This window comes from Colletotrichum karsti (assembly GCF_011947395.1).
Source record: "Colletotrichum karsti strain CkLH20 chromosome Unknown Scaffold75, whole genome shotgun sequence".
Taxonomy (NCBI): domain Eukaryota; kingdom Fungi; phylum Ascomycota; class Sordariomycetes; order Glomerellales; family Glomerellaceae; genus Colletotrichum; species Colletotrichum karsti.
The window spans coordinates 1-20,625 of NW_024065975.1; the positions used below are offsets into that span (position 1 = coordinate 1).

The following is a 20,625-nucleotide window of genomic DNA, read 5'->3' on the forward strand; positions in this document are numbered from 1 at the left end:
TTCACTCCACTACCACTCACACTCACACTCCCCTTGCCCTTCCTTACCTGGAGACAACCTTTTCTCGAACCTTACTTAAGGTGGTCTTGTCTTGACACGCACGTCTCCGAGACACTCTTCCTTCTTGGCCAAGACAGCTCTTCTTCGACATCTTCTTCCATCTTCCATCGTTCCACCACATCACTCCATCTCTACTCTACACACGCTTGTTGAACGCTTATTGCACGCTTATTCTCCATCCCACCACGCCGCAAACGTCGACGGTGACGGTCAATATCAAAACATCGCCCTCTCACTATTCGCCATATACTTCTCTGCGCATCGCTTGTTCTATCGGTAAGTGGCGTAACTCTCTGGGGTTTGGAAACAAACGCTGCGAAGCGAAGCAAAGCAAACTTAACTTACACACGAATAGACTTGACGCAACCGGAGGCCAAAATGGCAAACTCCAACGTTCCGCTAAACCCTACCTTCGTGGGACACGTTGCCTCTACTCTGGATGCTTTGGTCCTCTTCGAAGCTTGCCTCACTAGCGCCTTGCATCATGTGCCCAGAAGACCACACGACCGTGAGAGACAAGACCTCATAAAGAGCGGTAATGTCTTCATTTACGAGGAGCACTCGTCTGGCATCAAGCGCTGGACCGACGGTGTCGCATGGAGTCCCAGTCGCATCTTGGGCAACTTCCTCATCTACCGAGAGCTTGACAGACCATTCCCACCCGGCGAGAAAAAACGTGCCATGAAGCGGAACAAGAAGACTACCGGCGTCACCAAGCCCGAGGTTCCTAGGCAAAACAGCGTCAACGGCGCAGGCGCTAACATGGCTGGCATGGGCGACGCCTCTCCCAGTAAAGACGCCGAGAGAGCACTCATCGGCTCTTTGGTAGATTCCTACCCCTTCAAGGAAAATGGTCTAGTCAAGAAAACCATCAGCGTCACCTACCAAGGGGTCCCTCACCACCTCGTGTCTTACTACAACGTCGAAGATGTCACGGACGGCAAACTTCTTACCCCATCAAAGGACCATCAGTTATCCACCATTATTCCACGAGGCGAACTGATCATGTCGCAAAACTTCCGAGCCCCCATTGACGAGGTGGAAATGGACGACCAACGCGGTCCACACGGCAGTCTCTTCGCCCACAACTATCCCATCAACGGCCATCATCAGAACATCTCGCGCGCCATGTCGGTACCCTCCCTTCCCCATCACATGGGCGCCATACCCCCTCAGTTCGCCCAGAATCACTACATGCCGCAGTATCTTTCGGTGCAGGGTCCCGTCAGCAGCGTCAGTTATGCGCCGCCCCAACACCACGCATACACGTACGACAGTATGGGGAGGTCCACCAGGTATCCCTCAACTGCCGGCCTGGCCTCTGACATGTCACGATCAATGGCATTAGAGCCCCAACACCCACGCCGCCACTCGACAGCGTACGAACCCACCTCCGCCCCGGATATGAGCTTAAGCGGCAGTCTACCTGCCGTCCACGACCCGTCGAGATACATCGGCGGAAACTATATGACGCCGATGCTCTCGTCACAACAGCGAGTTTCCGACATGTCACCACACGAGGCATTTCCCGCCCAGTCTCCAAGGAACGTGCACGGCGAGTCGGGTTTGAGCGGTGACAGAACGCAGAACATGACCTTCGACGGCCTCAGCCGCGAGTGGCCAAATCCGGGATTCGACCAGCTCGATGACGACCAGAACCCGTATATGCCGCCAGGGAACTCAGGATGGGGCGGAGGGAACAACAGCAGGACCTGAGAAGAGCGATACCAGGCGCCAGCAGGTTTTCGACCCTAAAACAGCGTGGGGTTTGTAACAAGAGATGCAGGAAAATAAAAAGGCAACCCTCGGTAGGGTTCGCCAGAGGATCGATCGCCCCTGAACGACAGAGTGGAAATGTTGCGGGGCCGATACCTTATCTCAGAAGAGCGAGGGCAGAACACCTCCGCCACGACAATACGCGGCGTAGGAGACAGCAGTTTGAAGACGGCCTGGGGGATTGGGTTCCCTTGTAGGTTGGCCTACACGCAAGTGGTGCTGTTGAGCTCGCAAAGATTTGACAAAGGGCCCTGAAGCCTACCGCAATAAGCGACGAGTCGAGCAAGTCCAATCTGCTTGCCAAGGAGACACGGGGGGTGCCCACGATGGTTCGAGTTGTCTTTCGACCTCGTCCAGATGCGGATTTTCCTTAGCTAGTTCACCCGCAGAAACCACAATATAGTAGTGAGTAGTATTGAACTGGTGCAACTCCGGCTGCGACATGTGAAGTGGTTTCCAGACCTGGTGGGCTGTAGCTAAGCACACGGTAGCTTCCGGTGGATGTGATTCATCGGCAGTTGGTTATGCAATATATACCCTAATATGCACATAAACGAATTCGCCCCGCTCAGTGTGCACCTGTGACCAATCGCCGAGCTCTGCTGAGAAAGGAGGCTTTGATTCATGATCCGAACTGCCATCACTCGGCTCTGCCTTGTTGTGTGCGCCTAGCTCTTCCCTTGACGTAACGGACCGCGGCTGGCGACTGCTGTGGTTGACGTCGGCCTCGGGAGGCAAACATGTCGTCGCTCTTTAGGCTCGGCGCCCGGAAGGCTTCGTCGCATTGTGGCCGATTGTCCACTCGATCACCACTCACGATTCCGTCACCGTCATACTGGCGGCCCTCACCGAAGCTTGCCGGTGCTCTTCTAGCTAGCCCTGTCCAGCGTCCATCGCACCCGTTTCCAGTCGCGTTCTACGCCTCCCAAAGCGGCGGCAAGACTCCAAGGTATGTACCGGGAGAGCGGGTTGGAGAAGGCGTTCGGGGACAGGAGCGATTGATCTGACTGACGGTGTCTCCTCTCTCTCTCGCAGCTCGACCGCAGCCAAGATCGCCGCCAAGATCCCAACACTCCCCAAAAGCTTGCACGAGGATATTTACACGATCCCCAACCTTCTGACGCTATCACGTCTAGCCGCTGCGCCTTTTGTCGGCTACTTCATTCTCCACGACCAACATGCATGGGCTCTGGGTCTATTCGCATATGCTGGCATCACCGACCTGTTGGACGGATGGATCGCCCGTCGTTGGAAACTACAGACCGTGGTCGGCACTGTCATTGATCCCATGGCGGACAAGGCACTCATGACCATCCTGACGGTATGTCTGGCTGCTCAGGGCTCCCTTCCAGGTAAGTTTACCCGCTGTTCCTACCCCTCCCGTAAGGGAAACGCGAGAACGTACAAAATACTAGGCAATGGGGGAGCATGAATTGGGATACAAGAAAAATTGCTGGACGGATCTGGAAGATGCTCGAGGAATTCGACTGCTGACGCTGTCGCTGCGACAGTCTGGCTAGCCACCATCATTCTCGGCCGCGACGTCGGACTCGCCATATCTGCCATTTACTACCGCTGGATCTCTCTCCCAGCCCCCAAGACGTTTGCACGATATTGGGACTTTTCTTTGCCCTCGGCTGAGGTCCGTCCCACGACGATCAGCAAGTACAACACGTTTCTCCAACTGGCCCTCGTTGGCCTCACGACCGCGGCCCCTGTTCTGACTTACGACCTGTCCTCGCCGCTCACCATTATGCAGTGAGTTGCGACGACGTCCCTTGAACCTGTCGAGGTAATGTATTGACCTCCAACTAGGTATGTCGTCGCTACCACTACGATCTGGAGCGGGGCAAGTTACATCTATACCAAGGACGCAGTCAAAATTCTGTCCGCGCCCAGGAAGCCAACGACCAAGGTTTAAGCACCAGGAGCTCATCTTGCAGCGCCTCTCACAACGCATCAACTCGTTGCAAACTTGTTCGGCTTCACTCGATGAGGCCACCTGCCTGTTCAGGAGGTATCCGCAACCGTGTAACATTAGATACTGGCCCGTGAAAGTCAGCATACACATGTGTTTCACGCATCATCCAACGGCGTTTGGGCGTGGCGGATTTTGTAAAAAGAAGAATGGCGGGGTGGGTGTACAATATCGTTATGTGAAGAGGGTGGTCATCACCCCGAAAATCCTTTCCAACGGTGTACAAGCCCATGAGATTCGGGGCTGCTGTTCATTATCGTACAACTAGCATCGCGTATCATGGCAGCCGAGAGGCGCCGTCGGTGCTTTCCTCCTGAATCTTTGACCTCCAGAGCACTGCTTTCTCCGCCGACTTTGCTGCGCGATAACTGCGGTTCTGACTCTTGATGTGTGCGAGCAAGCGGAGGCACCCCGATGGAGTTATACCTTCCAACCTCCTCGCTTGAGCCAGCGTCTCGGGTCTGGTGGCATTGAGAACGGTCTTTTCGGCCATGGCTAGACCTGGGACCTCGTCGTAGTTCATCGAGCGTGGCAGCATGATTTTCTCGTCCCGGGCGAAAACCTGGCGCTGGGCGAGAGATCTCTGGATGAAGGGCGCGTACGTTGCCTCGGTGTGGACTCTGGACTTGATGCGTTCAGGGTAGCCGTCGGCGCCAGGTATCATGGCGGCAACCTGATCCATGGTCACGTTGCGCAGTCGAAGCATGTCCGTAGCATCGCGGCGCTCCGACAGGTTGCTGAAAGAAAAGCCCGCACTGATCCATTCGGCTGGGGCCTTGGATGTCGCCATGAGGAGCGCCATCAGCTCGTCTATTTGTCGCTTCTCGTCGCAGAAGACGCTCCAGCGCTTGTTTGTCACGACTCCCCATCCTCGCCCTTGTTCCGTCAACCGTAGGTCGGCGTTGTCAGCTCTTGACGTCAACCTGTATTCGCTTCTGGTTGTGAACATTCTGTATGGCTCCGTGACGCCTTTGGTGATGAGGTCGTCGATCATTACGCCGATGTAGCCGTCCGCTCTGGCGATAGAGGCGGGCGAGAGACCCTGAGCGGCTCGGCCGGCATTGATGCCTGCCACGATCCCCTGGCCAGCAGCCTCCTCGTAACCTGTGGTGCCGTTGATCTGGCCTGCCAGGTATAGGCCGCTGATGTTCTTCGTTTCCAATGTCGACTTCAAGCTTCGCGGGTCGATGTAGTCGTACTCGACGCCGTAACCCGGCTGTGTCATTACAGACCGCTCCAGGCCTCGGATGGAACGCAGAATCTGCTCCTGAGCTTCGGGAGGAACGGTCATGGATAAGCCGTTGGGGTATATTACATCGCTGTCGAAGCCTTCTGGTTCCAGCCAGACAATGTGTCTATCCTTGTCGGAGAACCGGACGATTTTGGCCTCCAATGACGGGCAATACCTTGGGCCCTTGATCGTTTCTCGAATGTGGATAGTCTTGTCCAAGTTGTCTCGGACGATTCCATGTGTTGTCTCGTTGGTATGTGTTATATGACATAGCATCTGGTCTTCTACGGCGACCCGGTCGTTCATAAAGCTGAATGGCAGCGGCGGGTCGTCTCCAGGTTGTTGTTCCAACATGGAGTAGTCGATACTGTCCTTCGCTATGCGCGGCGGCGTGCCCGTCTTGAGTCTTCCGAGGCTAAAGCCGGCGTCTTTCAGGGACTTGCTCAGTCCGAATGAAGCGTCCTCGCCTATGCGCCCCGCCGGGTAACATTTCATGCCAATGTGGATCTCGCCACTGAGAAACGTGCCGGTCGTGATAATGACTTGGGTTGTAGGAAGGATCTCGCCGGACTCAAGGCGCACGCCGGTGATTCTGCTCGGCGCAGGGTCCGTTGTGTCGGTGTTGGCATCCGTAACAATGTCGGATACGCTGCCTAGAACAATGGACAGATTCGGATACGTTTCGAGCTCCTCCCTCATGTGCTTCTGGTAGAGTTTTCGATCGATTTGCGCGCGGGGGCCCTGGATGCACCAAGTCAGGCGCTGCTTATTGTTGGGGGCTGGCAAAACGAGAGATGGAAGTCCTCACCCATACTGCCCGACCCTTGGGCCGATTGAGGACCTTGAACTGGACGCCGGCCTTGTCGATGATCCTGCCAGCCACTCCATCAAGGGCATCGATCTCACGTAGTATGATGCCTTTGCCAACGCCGCCAAAGGAGGGATTGCAGGAACAAGTGCCGAGGTTTTCGATCTTGGGGGTTACCAGCGCGGTTCTCGCACCGGCTCTCGCGGCGGCGGCACACGCCTCTGCACCGGCATGACCACCTCCTACTACGACGACATCAAAGGGCCTGTGAGGCTTGTCAGAGACATGTGGATGGCGTGTAGATGGCGTCTAGGGAATTTGTGGTTGACAAACCTTGAGCCTTCGGCGACGGCCGCGAGCCACCGTGTACCAAGAGGCCGAGATGGGTAGATCCCTCGAAAGCCTCGGTCGCCATGGTTGCGCGGTCGCAGCTTTAGAGCTGTAGCGAGAGATCTCATCTTCTCCCCAACGCAACGCCGGAGGATAGTCGAAACGGTTCTACGAATAGCCAAGTTTCATTGAAAGTTTTGTCCCACGACTATCGACTGGTGGCGATCGCAACAAATGGCAGATGGAGCTCGGCTCCAAAATCCCCATGCGACAGCTGCGCCCGCTGCGCCGTCCTCTTTTTTTTTTCTGGGGCTTTCCCCCTGTGAGACACGTACAGTGCGACACAGTCAAGGCTGCTTGGTCGGCAATCGGTATTCTAGGCACCGACCAAAGAGGAACTTTGACGTAAATGGAAACCACATTTGTTCGTTGATGTCTTCCTTTATTTCCATTTCCTGGTCCTACAACATCTAAAAAAAAATTCCCTCCCTGGCCCAAGTACACACAATAGTTCTAATAATGAATCAGGACGTCTACGTACCCATCACAGCCGCCGGGTTTCGACATCAGTGGCATAATGTTGAAAGTAGGTATTGTTCATAAATAACAGTCATTAGAAGGATACACGCTTTCTCCGCTGACCTTCAGCTTCCCACGTCGTCCAGCTTTGCCCAACTGTCTGTGCCCTATCGCCTGGCGGCCGGCTTCGGGGCATCAGGCCATGATGAGACAACATCTTCAACCTCCTCGAGATATGTTGCTGCGTTATGGATGGTTGTGCCGCCGAGAACCAAACGAACACCGGGTGTGCTGGCATTGATCGTCGCGATCATCTTCGCCTCCTCATACGTGGCACCTCCGACCATAAAAACAACTATGTCTTGCGGTTTGTCCCGAGTAGTCCCGCCGTTCTCTACAAAAGGGTATTGCTGTTCCTTAAGTCGACCCCGAATCAGATTTTGCAGAGTGCTCTCCAGCAGAGGACTGTGCTGGGTGTAGACATTTTCCACGCCTTTGAGCCCCTTGAAGCGGTTGCCGGCGGCTCCGAAGATTCCTGCGGATTCGAAGATGTCTGTAATGCCTGTTTGGGCTTGAGACTGTTGCAGAGACGATTGGTATGTCACCAGTTTAGAGACAAGATCTGCTCGACGCACAGAAACGCCGCCGGCAGCCACCAGGAGGTCGATAAGCGTGGGAAGAGAGTTAGAAGGGTTGCGCTCGTAACGCAAAGCATACAAGGCGACGAGGGCCACTTTGCTGTCGGTCGTCACGCTGGGAGACTGTATGAGTTTTTGAATGTTCTACGCCAAGTCAGTTCCACGGTGTTAGAACCAATGTCAAATGCGGCTTACCTTGACGTCGGCTGCGTGGTTGTCTTGGCATGCCAAACTTTGTTCAAGCTCACTGACTTCGAGAAGATTTTCTGCGCCGACTCGCCTGCTCAGCTCCGAGACCAAGGTGACGTGCTTACTGACGTTTCCAGAGAGCTTGCGAAACTCCGGGTATTCCTCGATGAAGCGCTTCATATCCGTGATGGACTCGATGTTTGCGTTATTCTGAGTTTTGGACTGATACTGTTCCACATAATCTTTGATGTTTCCGCCTAGGTCGCCAAAGTTGAGATACATGTTCTTCTTGAAGAAAGGATCTTGGTCTTGCGATAAGACAATCTCCTTGAGCTCAGGTCGGATATCGGGAACGTCGCTGAGATCAACTCTGCCGTTGTTGATGCCGAGAAGATGATGTACCATGGCTTGATATGTCCACTGGGTGAGCAGCGGCGTCACCGGATCCTCGCGACGGTCAAGAATCAGCAGGATGGGAGGTGTGTCCACCTTTCTGAAGTCAAACAGCTGCTCTTCCTGGGTAATGCGATATCGCACTTCTGTCGCCAGCTTCCTAGTGAGGGGGCTGTTTCTGGCGTATCTGATCAGAGGCTTCTTCTTCAGTGCCAAAAGCACAGCGACTAGCCCGTCCGCACTTCTCTGAAGAGCGTCGGGGTTCCAAGTGTCTGGACCACCGCCCCAAACGCGTTGGTGAGGCAGGCTGAGCCCAAGCGAGAAGAGGTCTGGATTAACGACGATGAAATCGGCAAAGTGCTCTTGAACCACCTTGACTACCTCGTGGTCGTCTGCCTCGGCCAATCTCTCGAGAGAGGACTTCTTCACGACGTTGGTGAAGTACAAATGATACTCGCCGTACTTGGGCTCCCGTAGTTCATCGATGAGCAATTGAATTGAGTCTGGTGACGGCCGTAGAAGACATAAGCATCGGAGATGACGCATCTTTTCTCTGTTGGCATTATCGATGCGGTCGATGAGATAGACTTCGTGGTTGAGAAGAGCGGACTGTGTGATGGCGGTGGACACGATTGGGACTGTTTCCCGGTCCAGTAGCAGAACCTTCATCTTAGCCGACTGTCCCGACGACAGAGAGTCGCCGGAAGAGATCATGCGAGATACATAACCGGCCACCGCCTGAGCCACGTCCATTTCGGCCACCGAAGGTGATGGATCGGCTGGATGTGTCGGGAGTGTCTTGTTTCGTCACTGCCGGTGGTGTTGGCAGGCCGATGGAGCTGCAGTCCTTGATCAATCAATCAAGACAGCAGGAGGAAGACGAGGTGGTGACGTTCGATGTTGTGGCCGAAAGATTGATCGGTGAATCGAACTGTGGTAGGTGTGTTGTTGAATGTCGTCCAGCTCCGTGGCGCATTACTCTTTGCATGCCAGGTATGCAACAGACCGAAGTTCAGGAGCTTATGTGGGTACCTACACCTAAGGTACCTTACCTTACTCAAGGCAGGTGTCGCTCAGCAAGCCAACTTGCCGACACAGTAGCTGCGTACGGTGCGTAAAACCAAGGTCCCGCATTCATCAATTTAAGCCCGGAAAGCGCACCTCATGTGTGACGTCTGAGGCAACCCCACAGTGCCAATCCGTCATTCTCAACCTAGGAGATTCATGCAAATGCAAGCAGGCAATCCAAACCTTCGAACTGTTACAAAAACAACAACAACGGCACCAGCAACAGCATCGGTTCATTTTGGCATCGAGACCAACATGGGAATGTTATAGCCGCGGAAACTCATCTAGGGTTCGCATATTCTTCACAGCATCAAGAACTGCCTCTTGAGAAATCATACCGAGACGCCCACGCCCGATCCACCCATCTTTCCACCGTCAAGAGCATGGCGAGTCTATCTCCAGATACTTGCCCTGTGAAGGCCGAGCCCACGTATGTTTGCGAAGTGCGCCATAAGGACGATACGAATTCCCAATGTCTGACCGCTTTTTAGCCTCTCCTTTACCCAGGGTTTGATCCTCGGCCAGTTGTCGGTGGTCCTGGTGCTCGCTGCTTTCATCAAATTCTTCATTTTTGGAGATCCCCCGTCGCCCGAAGTAACAGCCTCGCTGAGAGCAACGGAACGTCGCTCGAGGACACTTGCTCACAAGCGTTCACTCCTGAGTCTGCGGACAGCCAGTGCTCGCCAGGGCCAGCAAACCCTCAACCGCAAAAAGTCCAGTGTGCTCCGCAATCCTCCCAACTTGACTATCGGCTCCATCTTGAGCAAAACCTACTACAACGTCGACAGCCACCAGCCGGAAAGCTTGGATTGGTTCAACGTTCTCATAGCCCAGACTATCGCCCAGCTGCGCAGCGACGCCCAGCATGACGACGCCATCCTTACCTCCCTCACCAAGGCGCTCAACGGAACCTCCCGGCCAGACTTCCTTGACGAGATTCGCGTAACAGAGCTGAGTCTCGGGGAAGACTTCCCCATATTCAGTAACTGTCGTATCATTCCGGTAGACGAGGATGGTTTGAGCCTTGGTAGTGGCAGAACGCTTGATGCTAGTGCCGCCACGAGGGAGGGAGCAAAACTGCAAGCCCGGATGGATGTCGACCTCAGCGATATGCTAACAATGGCAATAGAGACGAAACTTCTTCTCAACTACCCTAAGAAGCTTAGCGCAGTACTTCCTGTTGCCCTCTCTGTCTCCGTGGTCAGATTTAGCGGCACTCTATCGATATCCTTCATCCCAAGCAACCCATCACAATCAACCCCCACCATGATGACATTCAACTTTTTGGACGACTACCGCCTCGATTTGTCCATTCGAAGTCTGTTGGGCAGTCGTTCGAGATTGCAAGACGTGCCAAAGATCGCCCAGCTGATCGAGGCGCGCCTTCATCGCTGGTTTGACGAGCGGTGCGTAGAACCCCGGTTCCAGGAAATCGCATTACCGAGCTTCTGGCCGCGGAAGAAGAACACTAGGGGACCCGAAGATGGCCTGGCAGAGACGAACACATCTGTGGGCCGAGCGAAGGGCAAGGAAATCGGCCAGGATCTACGGGCAGAGGCCCGACGGGAGGTGGAGGCCGAGGCAGGGACGCGAACAGGAAGGGAGCAGGATTCGCTGCGCCGCCGAAGACTCCGAAGCGAGGACGACTTCTCAATGCCTGGCTCAATGCCCGGTCTGGACATGGACATGAGGACATGATGTATTCCGCGTTTTATCTTTCAGGGGAAATTTAAAAGCGACCTGGCACAAGTGTTGCCGAGGTATGTGTCATGGGCAGGAGACATTTCCACCAAGAGATGGCCCCCGCAAACAAAAGTACATAATAAACAATCGTCCAATGTCGACCATTCGCCGGCGTGTAAGGCCCCCGAGCATGCCAGTACGGATCGACGGACCCCCAAAACCGAGGCAGGCCCATGGCGTTGCAGAAGGCGTGAACCAAGGCGATGGCCAGCAGACTGCCCGATCGAAGGAACAAGAAGGTGGCGTAACCGCCAAATAGAGAGGTGTAGGTAAACTGGAGTACCGACCGAGCAATGGCAGCGACGAGAGGCACTCTGGGATGGGTAAGGCGGAACTCGTAGAAATGGTGCACGTGAGCAAGACCAAAGATGAGGGGAGACAGAAAGATGGTCTGGGTCAGCGACATGCGCGCGCACAAGAGCAGCGGGACTGAGGCGGACCTGAACAACATCTCCTCGGTCAGAGGTCCCTTATGCCCAAGTTAGCCTAGTACCCAAAGCAAAGAGCGAGCCAGAAAACGGGTAGCAAACCATGACAATGTTTCTCCAAGTCGTCCAGTGCGTCCATATGCTGAGGAGAGGCTCGAAAGTCTTCCAGGTTTCCCAAAGACCATCTATGAGAAGAGTTTCATAGAGCGGACCAGCGAACAGGACGGCGGTAAGAAGCAGGCACGAGGCTGAGTCGACAAGCCCAATGGGCCAGTAGCCCATGGCATGAAGGGGAGTGATGGGCAGAGCGCCATCGGGTAGCCGAGCCAGAACGATATACGTCAAGGCCGAACACACTGCGGTAGAGGAGAGAACCGAAGTGATGCGGGCGCGGATGACGCGGGGGTCATCCCTTGAGAGGGTTGGCGACGGACGGCTTGATGGTGAGATGTACAGAGGCAGGACATAGATGATGGTGTACATAATCTACAATCAGAGTAAGCACATGAGTCGAGATGACCAGGAAGCTGCACAGTTTTCGAGACACATACCAGCATGGCGCTGACGGTAGACGGCTGTAGGGAGGGAGGATCCGTGTCGGAAGGGTCAACGCCGGGACCGAAGCCAAAGCCGCCGGTGGAAGACATAGGAGCGGCCGGCCAAAGCCTACTTAGCCGGAGAAGATGGTGGGAAAGAACGGGACGAGAATGTCGGGAATGTCACACTTGGGGAAGGGACAAGATTCGCGCATGGACGAAGCCCTAGACGGACTACCTCAAGAAAGCGGCACGGACTGAGGTGGCTACCCGCCCCGGGCAGATAACGGGTCGAGACGGGAGGTGCCCATGGCAGTTGATGTCGGATGATTACATAATAAATACATAAGCCACAATATGAGTAAAAAGGGGTAGCCATCCAGATGTACCTTACGTACTTGAGACAAGATATCTGAGTTGTAGGACGCTGGATTCCCGTCCCGTCTTCAGCGGCTAGAGCCATCCGTACACCTAAGGTACGCAGGCAAGGCGGGGTAGGTATCACCCCATAGCCTCGTTCGTCTGCGGTCTCAGTGGCGTGGCGCGCGTTTCGCTGCTCACGCCCGAAGCGCCGACGCAGCAGTACAGGTGCTGATACTGAGTGTAGAAGCTCATTCCGCGTCGACGCCGAGCGACAGTTTTAGATGTCGTACACTACATTTCGAGACACGGTGGTCACATCTCACCACCTTAGATGCGCTTCAGGTCTGCGGTCACGGCCGGCGGCTAGTTCAATGCGTGTACAGAACGGGTAGGTGCATCTGCCGCGGATGTCTACACGTTGGAGAGTAGACGCCGGTTGAAGTAAGACCGGTCGTCCCATATCTGTGTCAAGTTAACGCTTCGGAGAATAGAAAAGTGAAGCGAGTGGAGGCTCTTGCCGCCCGTTATTGGACTTGCGATCTGGTATAGGGCCTCATCGCTCGACTCTAAGCTTCACGTGTGGCACTGCCTCAACTCATGATGAGACTGAGAGGATGAGACCGCGCGACGGTGTCAGACCTCAATGCATGCCCCATGGTCGCAGGTGCGATTTCACGTTGGCGGTGCCGAAAGACCAAGCCGGAGGAGGGCGCGAAAGAGCCACGAAAGATCGCGTCTCGGGGCACCCATCATCTATCCATCCTAAGGTAGACAGACCCCCAAGAGCTGGCAGGCTACCTTGGGCTACCTACAATATGAGTCTGTTACAGCCAATAAAGGAGACGGGAAGTCGATTCGTCATTTCCAGGCCTCTTACTGCACGACCTTAGACTGACTACCTACCTTAATTACCACGTCACGAATAACCTACCTCAGCTAAGCAGGCAGTAGCAAGCAGGAGCAGGCTGCATTGTATTCGCAGACACCGTGACTTTACGAAATTGCTCGCTCTCGTAAGAATCTTGTGTCTTCAGTTACCTTGCAACTTGGCGTGAAATGAATGCGCCCGTACCGACAGACCCGAAATCCGCACCGGGCGGGGCTGGGCGGGTAGTTTCCATTGAGATTGAAATGGCCAGGGTCCAGTGTCGTGGGCAGCACGACGCACGAACCTCGGCCGTCTCCAGCAACATCACAAGGCCGGATACAGGTAAACAATGGCGGTCGGACTCAATTCGAGTTCACCATCGAGGGGGCCGCAGCTCGGATGTGGCCGGCGGCCAACTTGAAGCTGGCGGGTGTTTGAGTCGACCCGTATCATCACGGGCAACGGTCGACTGAGCACCGAGAAAAGATGTAGGAAGCTGGCGCCGCTGGGTCTCGTTACTCGTACCTACAGTCACGGTTTGTTTAGTGTAAGGTACTCGAGCGACATTGTCGACGTTTTGTCGACAAGTCACCCTGGCCCGCCTGAGTGGGAAAAAGCGGTGTCCGTGTGTTGTCTGTCTCCGCAACTCATCAAATGTTCCTCGCCAGCGCCACTCTGTAATGTTTGTGATGAGAAACATATTGCGGGTACAGTGGAGAGAACCTTGGGTGAGCTACCTAAGGTAAGGTAATGAAGAGAAGGACAAGGTGAGGTCGTCCACCAAAGGATTAGGGTAAGACCCAGCGAGAGTTGCAGCAGTCCTCAAGCCCGACGTGCCATTGATATAATATTGGCGCCTTCAACTTCGACCTGCAGGCTCATACATACCCATGTGGCGAAAGCACGCCGTATCCGGACGCAGTACTCCGTACGGACACATGCGATGAACAGCCTAGGTACGAATCTGGGTTGGACCCTGCGCGCGTCATCTCGTTAAGACGGCGACATGAGCTTCTTTTGCTGAGGATCAGGTACGTATTAGTATTCGTACTGCAGACATTGTCCGTACACCGTATCCGCTGGAACTCCGTCTCATTAACAGATTACCAGGAAGGCTTACCTAAGTCGCCCTCCAAGCCGGTTCCTTGCCAGCAGCATGAGGTCTTTGGCTGTTGTTGTTGTTCTCTCATCGACCTGGGGATGCCAATAGCGGGTCAGCTAGGACTAAGGTACCTAGGTAGGTAGGTACCTGAATGCAAACCTGGAACTCAAGAAGGCACATACATACCTTAATCTGTAGAGAGACCGGGAATCGAGAAAAGGGAAAGATTGCCCGTATCACAACTGTAGACCACGACTGTTGTATGCGAGAAGCTGTGAGATGTGAAGCAGTAATCCATTTTTAACACAGCATCCATCCGTACGTACCCAAGGTAATTACCTAGAACCCTTTTTCCATGGTATTATTAGCCCCCCAAGATATTTACAGGTCAGCAACAACGTCAGCAGCAGAAACAACAACAACGGCGCGGTTCACCGTTTAGCACTCGGTTCCATTCTTTTCCACGCTACTTCTAGCGTCGAAGGCCATGGAGGCGCGCTAGACTTCCGACTTGTAGGTCCCGTCACCATAGGTAGGTAGGTTAGGTAGGCACTCTTAGGTTATTAGTGTTCCTGTCCGATGTTGAATCCCGCCCGTCCCCCACAACCACGGGCAACCACCAACCACCATCACCATCACCACCGAGAACACTGCAACCATTAACCATGACAGGGTCAAAGACCAGGTCTCCCAGACTTACCCACGGCCTGGGTGGCCCTTGATCAATGCCTTTGTTTTTGTTGTTTTGCTCTGCGTCTCACGACGGGAGTCCACGTCCATAGCCAAATAGCCGCTTCGACGATACGGTGCGCTACTCTCATGTCCCTCTTAATCTGTCAAATACGACCAGACCCCATCGCCGTCTTGCACCGCGTCGCTTTCCTTCGCTTTCCCTTTTTTTTTTTTTTTTTTTCGGCCTTGTCCCCCCCCTCCGCATTCCTCGTTTTCGATTCCCTCTGCAACGACAACGGGAACGGGAGCCGGGACGCAGGGCCTGGACAGCAGGATATCGTTCACGACTTTACGACCGCGACGAATTTCTACGACCTACCTTACCCTAATTGCGATCGCAATACCTCGCCTCATACTATCCCGCTTCAACGGTTGGATAGTACCTTATACGTGGACACCATTCGAGTCAACACCCCTTATTCTTCTCCGTCTTCGACGACTAGTCTCGAATCGAATCGACGTATCCGTACCTATCATACCAGACAGTGTTTGATCTGGTTTCCGGTCGGCTCATTACCACTGGTACTGGTACCATACATACATGGTACACCACTAGCAAGCACGGTATCGCCCGCCCACCCCGGCCGCTGCATCTGCAACAGAGAAGCATCGCATCGCCGCGCCTCATCGCACCGCCCCCCGCGCATTGCTGATTGGCAATTGCGTTGCTTCTGTCCTGCCGTCGTTGTCGGTTTGGTCGTCTTTTCGACTCGCTAGCCTGAGCCTGGGTGTCTGGCGCCAGGTTTGGATCTGGTCTGGTTCGCCAGGCCCCTTGTCGTCTGCAACCCCGGTCTGGCTCTTGCAGGCCTAGGAAGCAGAGATAGGGAGTGTCGGAATTGCTAGGCCAGTTAGATTTCTTCATCATCCTCAACCCTGGCTTGGACTGCTTCTCGACCGCCTTTTCCACAACAGAACCTTGACTTTTCCTTTGGATAGGTACGAAGCATACCTACCTACCCGCGACGTGACGGTACCTGGATTTTGGGCACTGATGCAATGCAGTGAGTGGCAGTGGTGGCCTCGTCCTGTCAGGAGTCGGACCTGCATACGCCCACGGCCACGGCCAGGAGTCGTCTCCGTATTGGTATTGGCCTCCAGTCGTTGATGAAAATCGATTAAATCAGTCCATCAATCAGAGACCTCATCAGGCACGCACACACGGAAGAGGAAGAAGAAGAAGAAGAAGAGGGAGAGGGAGACCAACATCAAGAACAAAAACCTCAATCCAGCACCGGCTACAGCACTATTACCAAGAATACGGATACATACCCGGGTCTCCTTGAAGACGGAGGAGACGTTATCCCCCCCCTGCTTGCTCTCTCGCTTCCTGGTTCGCTTCCAAGTTCTTTGCGGGCCTGCTCTCATCACTTCGCCCACTGCGAGGTACCTGAACGTCAAAAGGTACGTACGAATCACAGAACTGCTACATGCTGAAGTTGTGTGTGTGTGTGTGCTGGTCTCTCGTCTCCATTTACCTACCACTCCCTGCCCGCATCCATCTTTCGCCCTTTTCTCTTCTGATTTTTCTCCCCTTCCCTTCCCTCTCTCTTCCCTTCCGGCTTTTGCCTGTCCCTTACAGAGCTGCCTCACTCGACGGCCCTTTTCTTTTCTTTTCTTTCTTTGTTTCTTGTCTGGTTTTTACTGCTTTGTTTGACCCAGGCCGATTTGTCTGTAATAATATTCCTACTCTCATTTTCCAATCTATGCGGCAACGATCTATATATCGATTTTAGTATTGGACGCCTCGGCTCACCTCAGTCTCTCACTCTCTCAGTCGGCTCCCGTCTTGCCGCCATCGATCCAGAAACCACAACACACTCGCAAAGACTCACGGCATAATTGCCATTACGCTCACTCCTTTGCGCTCATCGCATTACCCGTCCGATCACGACCACGCCTTAATCAAACACCTATCCTCGTCCGTTGGAAGCCCACGTTTCAGCCAACCCATTCTCTTTGGATACAGATAACGACAAAAATATTCTCACCATTTGTCTCGAACCCGGCTCCCGCCCAACTTGACCAACCCCGACCCCGAATCTGGCCCAAACCCTTGCAGATTGCCACGAGCTGCATCTACTCGGACAAACCCTCTGCCACGACATCGACAGCGCAGTCAACGTGATCCTGTACCGTATGAGGCCTAAGTCAGCCCGGTAGAGCACAGACCGGCCCGGCGCCTACCGCCAACAAGATCCGGTCCCGAGCTGCTCCCGGCGAGTCAGCCACCCCGTGCCCGTGCAGCTTCTCGCCGCTTTTGTTTTCGGCCTTGGCCACCTCCGTCCGGCACTCCATGGCCCGGAGCCCCCGCAGAAGCCGATTCAACCTGACTCGACACGAGAAACCGCCGCCACACTCGACCGGTAGTCGCCTCGCCTCCGGAATCCCCGCGTCCCCGCATCGTCTGGCTGAACATGTCCGGGTCCGGGAGCCCCTCACGGGGGAGCCCCTCCCGGTCCCAACGGAGGCCGCTACACGAGCGCTCCAAGTCACAGTCCAACTCCCTCGCCATTCGCGTTGTGCCATACAGCCCTCCTCGGCCGAGTCACAAGAACCGAGATTCGACCGCCTCGGCCGCCTCATCACGCACTCCCACATCCACCACCGCTCTTCTCTCACCCAACCCATCCGAACTTGGGGCTCACGCTAGTTCTTCGAGGGCCGACGACCGGTCCGCCTCAGCCAGCCGCGCCAGCGATCGCTACTCTCATCGACGCTCCTATTCCTCTAGTACCCTAACGTCGGCGCTGTCATCAGCCTCGTCGACGTTCCCATTGGTTGCTGCCAAGGACCGTGGTGTTTCAGGCTCGAAACTGCGATCCGACTCATCGACCGGAGGCCCGTCTTCCCCCTCTACCCCTGTCCCAACCACTCCACCCCATCAGACTGATAATTCCCGCGTTAATGCGCGATCCCAGTCTTCCCAATACCAAGAAGACGATGAACCTGTCACACCTTCCGCGAAGCGCCCCTTGTCTCGCCGCCGCAATCTCATCACCATCAACGCGGACGGCAAGACCTTTTCTCTTCTGCCCCTTAAAGGACAGCAGAACAGACAATCCGCTGGCCAGGGCTCCTCCAGGGCGCCTACTCTGTCCCTCTCCACCACGCCCTCGCAAGAGCGCTTTTCCACGGACGACTCCCACTTCAGCGAAAACCGTCCCAGCTCTACCGTGACTCCGGACCGAAGCTTTTCAGCTACGCTAACCCCGGCATCCTCGACCACGCAATTACCTGCCGATCATATTACCAACACCGCCGCCTCCAATTCGTCCCCCTGGAATTATCGCATGGTCGGTGGCCTACGCAAGGTTCCCAATACTCCCGATCTCAAGCAAAAGGGAAAGGCCTCTCTCCTTGACCCTGAACCCGACCCAACCCCATCACATCCGTCGTCCCCGTCTGATTCTCGACTCGCGCCGCTGCCCGAGGCGCCAGCCGCAGACCCATCTTCCTCCTCGGGACCCCGTGACCTGCAGCCCAAGACGTCCTTTCAATCGTCTGTCACTGCATCTACCTCATCAGACAAGACAAATTACAAAATCTACAGTTCCAGCTCCCCCCCTCGGGCCGACACAGAGAGCGTGCTACCGCCGCCGTCAATATCTTCCGAAACCTCCAACTACAAGATTTACAGTTCCAGTTCTCCTCCCCCCATCCCTGAGAGAGACAGCTCCTTGCCGCCGCCCGCGTCGAGCCACTCCAACTACGACATTCTCGGTCGATCATCCCCCCCAGAGACGTCCTCGGCTGAGCGCAGCCCCCCAAAAACAGCAGACAGCAGCACAGGCAGCAACCAAAACTACGTCCTGTACGGCGAGTCTTCTCCCGCGCCTTCCTCCGTTACTACCGCTCGTCGCGTTCGCTCCGAGTACTCGCAAGAAAGTCTGTTGGTGGCACCGTTGAAGCCACAGAAGGCCAAGAAGAAGTCGGTTGGGAGATTTGGATATTACAAGTCCCGGTCCAGAGACTCTCTCCGACGCGTCGCCTCGATTAAATCGATATCCAGCACTAAGAGCATCGAAGCTGCCCAGAATATCATTGCTGCCCCTGTCGCCTTTTATCGAACGCGTGCTCTGGCTGGCTCATCCGGACGGCAGCCGGAGGCAACTGCTGAGCCAACCGTCACCGCACCCGTCGTATCCCACATGCAAGCTCACCCGCATCAATGGAGCTCCCAACTGTCCACGGTCATGTCGGAGAGTGAGGGCGGAAGCGAGCCGCCGTCGCGCTCCGTCTCTCCCTGGTCCGTCCCGGCAAGACGCGGCAGCCAGCCTCTAAGCAGTCACAGCCGGCAGATGCTCAGCATCTCCTCGTCGCTTGCCGGTAACGAAGAACGGTCGCTCTCCCACTCGCGATCTTTCACGGACTCTCTTGAGCGCCCTCAACCCACTCATAGTCGCGGAGGTACTCTTCGTCTGGTCAGCGACCAAGATGAGCATGGTGATGGGCTAACCGAGCTTCACCAACTCAACCAACGCCCCTCGCGGACCCGCCTTTCGAGTTTCTTCTCCAATACGTCGTCGGACCGTAATTTGCATTCTTCCGGCAGCTCGCGGGCGAACAGCTTCAACTCGGCATCGCTCCCGACTTGGGCCAAGTAAGTCACTTGTAGGGAACCTTTGGGTACCGCGGCTTTTACTAACACAGCCCGTCTAGGTTTTACTACGGGAGCGGCGAAAGAAGATTCCTGGCCAGCTCTTCCGGCTCGATCATGACTGATCCCAACGACAGCCGTCCACCTAGCTCGTACAACAACAGCCGCTCGCCGAGCGCCGAACATCTTCCTCTCGGCATCTACAGCCAACGCCGGCGGCCGAGGGAAGTCAACCCCCTAGGCCCTGGACCAACGTCGGACTCCGCCTCCATGGAAATCAACCAGGTGGCAATGGACAACCACCTGCGGCCCGGCCTACGGAAGAAGACATCGAGCATCTGGTCGCCACATTTGCGCCGCGACCAAAGAGCTGGCCGTTATAGTATCTGGGAGCCTCCTTCCGTGACATGGTCCGCAGAAAACAGCCTTCTCGGCAAACGTAATATGCAGGTCGCTCTTTTTGCTGCCGGCTTCATTCTGCCCTTCGGTCAGACAACCCCGCCACCAAGCTTGTATGTTGCGGCTGCTAACATGACACAGCATGGATGATCGCTGCCTTTCTGCCTCTACCACCTGATCCGCACGCCGAGATGGAAGAGCGCGACCACCGATCGAGCCTCCTTGACGAAGAGAGAGACCTGCCACGCCGCGTGGCAGCGATTGACGAGACACTGTTCCAGAGCGCCCGTTGGTGGCGCGCGCTAAATCGCTACATGTCCGTCATCGGCCTAGTCGTCGTCGGAGCTATCGCCGCCCTGGTTGTCGTCGGTGTAAAGCAGGGATGGGGGCAGATCTCATGAGCGGTGTTCCCTGAATGAACATTGGCTTTCAGCCCGAACTTCAACCTGGGGTTCTCTGACAGCAAACACTCAGCACACCGAAATTTCCGATTACTTTCTCCCATACAACAGCGCTTTAGATTCACGAACTGGCTTTATGTGCCCTGCGACGGCCCAATTTACGATTGTATGACACTCACGACGTTTTCTTGCGGGTCACACGAGTGGCCTTTCCTCGCTACGCCGTCCGGTGGCTCGCAGGACAGTCTTCGTCTCTCCTTCTTGTTTTTTGCCTCCTGGCTGGTGGGGACGCTGCTAGTGCTCCCATCCATTCTTGTATAAAGTATTGTATTCATATATCTGTGGCTAGCTCCCGCGGGCCTTTGACGACACGTTAGATCTCTGTTTCTGTTGGGCGGCGAGGACTGATTGACGATACCCTTCCGGGCCACACTCGGGAGTCAAAAAGTCGGGACTGGTATTGCGC

The 20,625-nt window shown here is 55.2% G+C and overlaps 7 protein-coding genes across 7 annotated transcripts; 4 read left to right on the forward strand and 3 right to left on the reverse strand.

The window, feature by feature from the left end:
- Positions 1 to 438: 438 nt before the first annotated feature.
- CkaCkLH20_13158 (Gti1/Pac2 family protein) lies at positions 439 to 1,776 on the forward strand (the record flags this gene model as incomplete). Its single annotated transcript, XM_038895869.1, has 1 exon — positions 439 to 1,776. One exon carries the CDS (start codon positions 439 to 441, stop codon positions 1,774 to 1,776), a length of 1,338 nt encoding a protein of 445 aa, XP_038738808.1.
- Positions 1,777 to 2,576: 800 nt separating this feature from the next.
- On the forward strand, positions 2,577 to 3,757 carry CkaCkLH20_13159 (phosphatidyl synthase; the record flags this gene model as incomplete). The annotated part of the gene is made up of 4 exons (XM_038895870.1): positions 2,577 to 2,785; positions 2,872 to 3,188; positions 3,348 to 3,594; positions 3,652 to 3,757. The coding sequence occupies 4 exons, from the start codon at positions 2,577 to 2,579 to the stop codon at positions 3,755 to 3,757; spliced, it is 879 nt and encodes a 292-aa protein (XP_038738809.1).
- Positions 3,758 to 4,091: 334 nt separating this feature from the next.
- CkaCkLH20_13160 (vacuolar protein sorting-associated protein 45) lies at positions 4,092 to 6,268 on the reverse strand (the record flags this gene model as incomplete). The annotated part of the gene is made up of 3 exons (XM_038895871.1): positions 4,092 to 5,786; positions 5,860 to 6,095; positions 6,187 to 6,268. The coding sequence occupies 3 exons, from the start codon at positions 6,266 to 6,268 to the stop codon at positions 4,092 to 4,094; spliced, it is 2,013 nt and encodes a 670-aa protein (XP_038738810.1).
- A 601-nt stretch (positions 6,269 to 6,869) lies between these two features.
- Positions 6,870 to 8,675, reverse strand: CkaCkLH20_13161 (vacuolar protein sorting-associated protein 45; the record flags this gene model as incomplete). The annotated part of the gene is made up of 3 exons (XM_038895872.1): positions 6,870 to 7,280; positions 7,338 to 7,484; positions 7,536 to 8,675. The coding sequence occupies 3 exons, from the start codon at positions 8,673 to 8,675 to the stop codon at positions 6,870 to 6,872; spliced, it is 1,698 nt and encodes a 565-aa protein (XP_038738811.1).
- Positions 8,676 to 9,373: 698 nt separating this feature from the next.
- Positions 9,374 to 10,688, forward strand: CkaCkLH20_13162 (uncharacterized protein; the record flags this gene model as incomplete). Its single annotated transcript, XM_038895873.1, has 2 exons — positions 9,374 to 9,420; positions 9,482 to 10,688. The coding sequence occupies 2 exons, from the start codon at positions 9,374 to 9,376 to the stop codon at positions 10,686 to 10,688; spliced, it is 1,254 nt and encodes a 417-aa protein (XP_038738812.1).
- A 31-nt stretch (positions 10,689 to 10,719) lies between these two features.
- On the reverse strand, positions 10,720 to 11,808 carry CkaCkLH20_13163 (prenyl proteinase rce1; the record flags this gene model as incomplete). Its single annotated transcript, XM_038895874.1, has 3 exons — positions 10,720 to 11,202; positions 11,264 to 11,647; positions 11,713 to 11,808. 3 exons carry the CDS (start codon positions 11,806 to 11,808, stop codon positions 10,720 to 10,722), a joined length of 963 nt encoding a protein of 320 aa, XP_038738813.1.
- Positions 11,809 to 17,176: 5,368 nt separating this feature from the next.
- CkaCkLH20_13164 (uncharacterized protein) lies at positions 17,177 to 20,159 on the forward strand (the record flags this gene model as incomplete). The annotated part of the gene is made up of 3 exons (XM_038895875.1): positions 17,177 to 19,362; positions 19,422 to 19,846; positions 19,900 to 20,159. 3 exons carry the CDS (start codon positions 17,177 to 17,179, stop codon positions 20,157 to 20,159), a joined length of 2,871 nt encoding a protein of 956 aa, XP_038738814.1.
- Between the last annotated feature and the right edge of the window lie 466 nt (positions 20,160 to 20,625).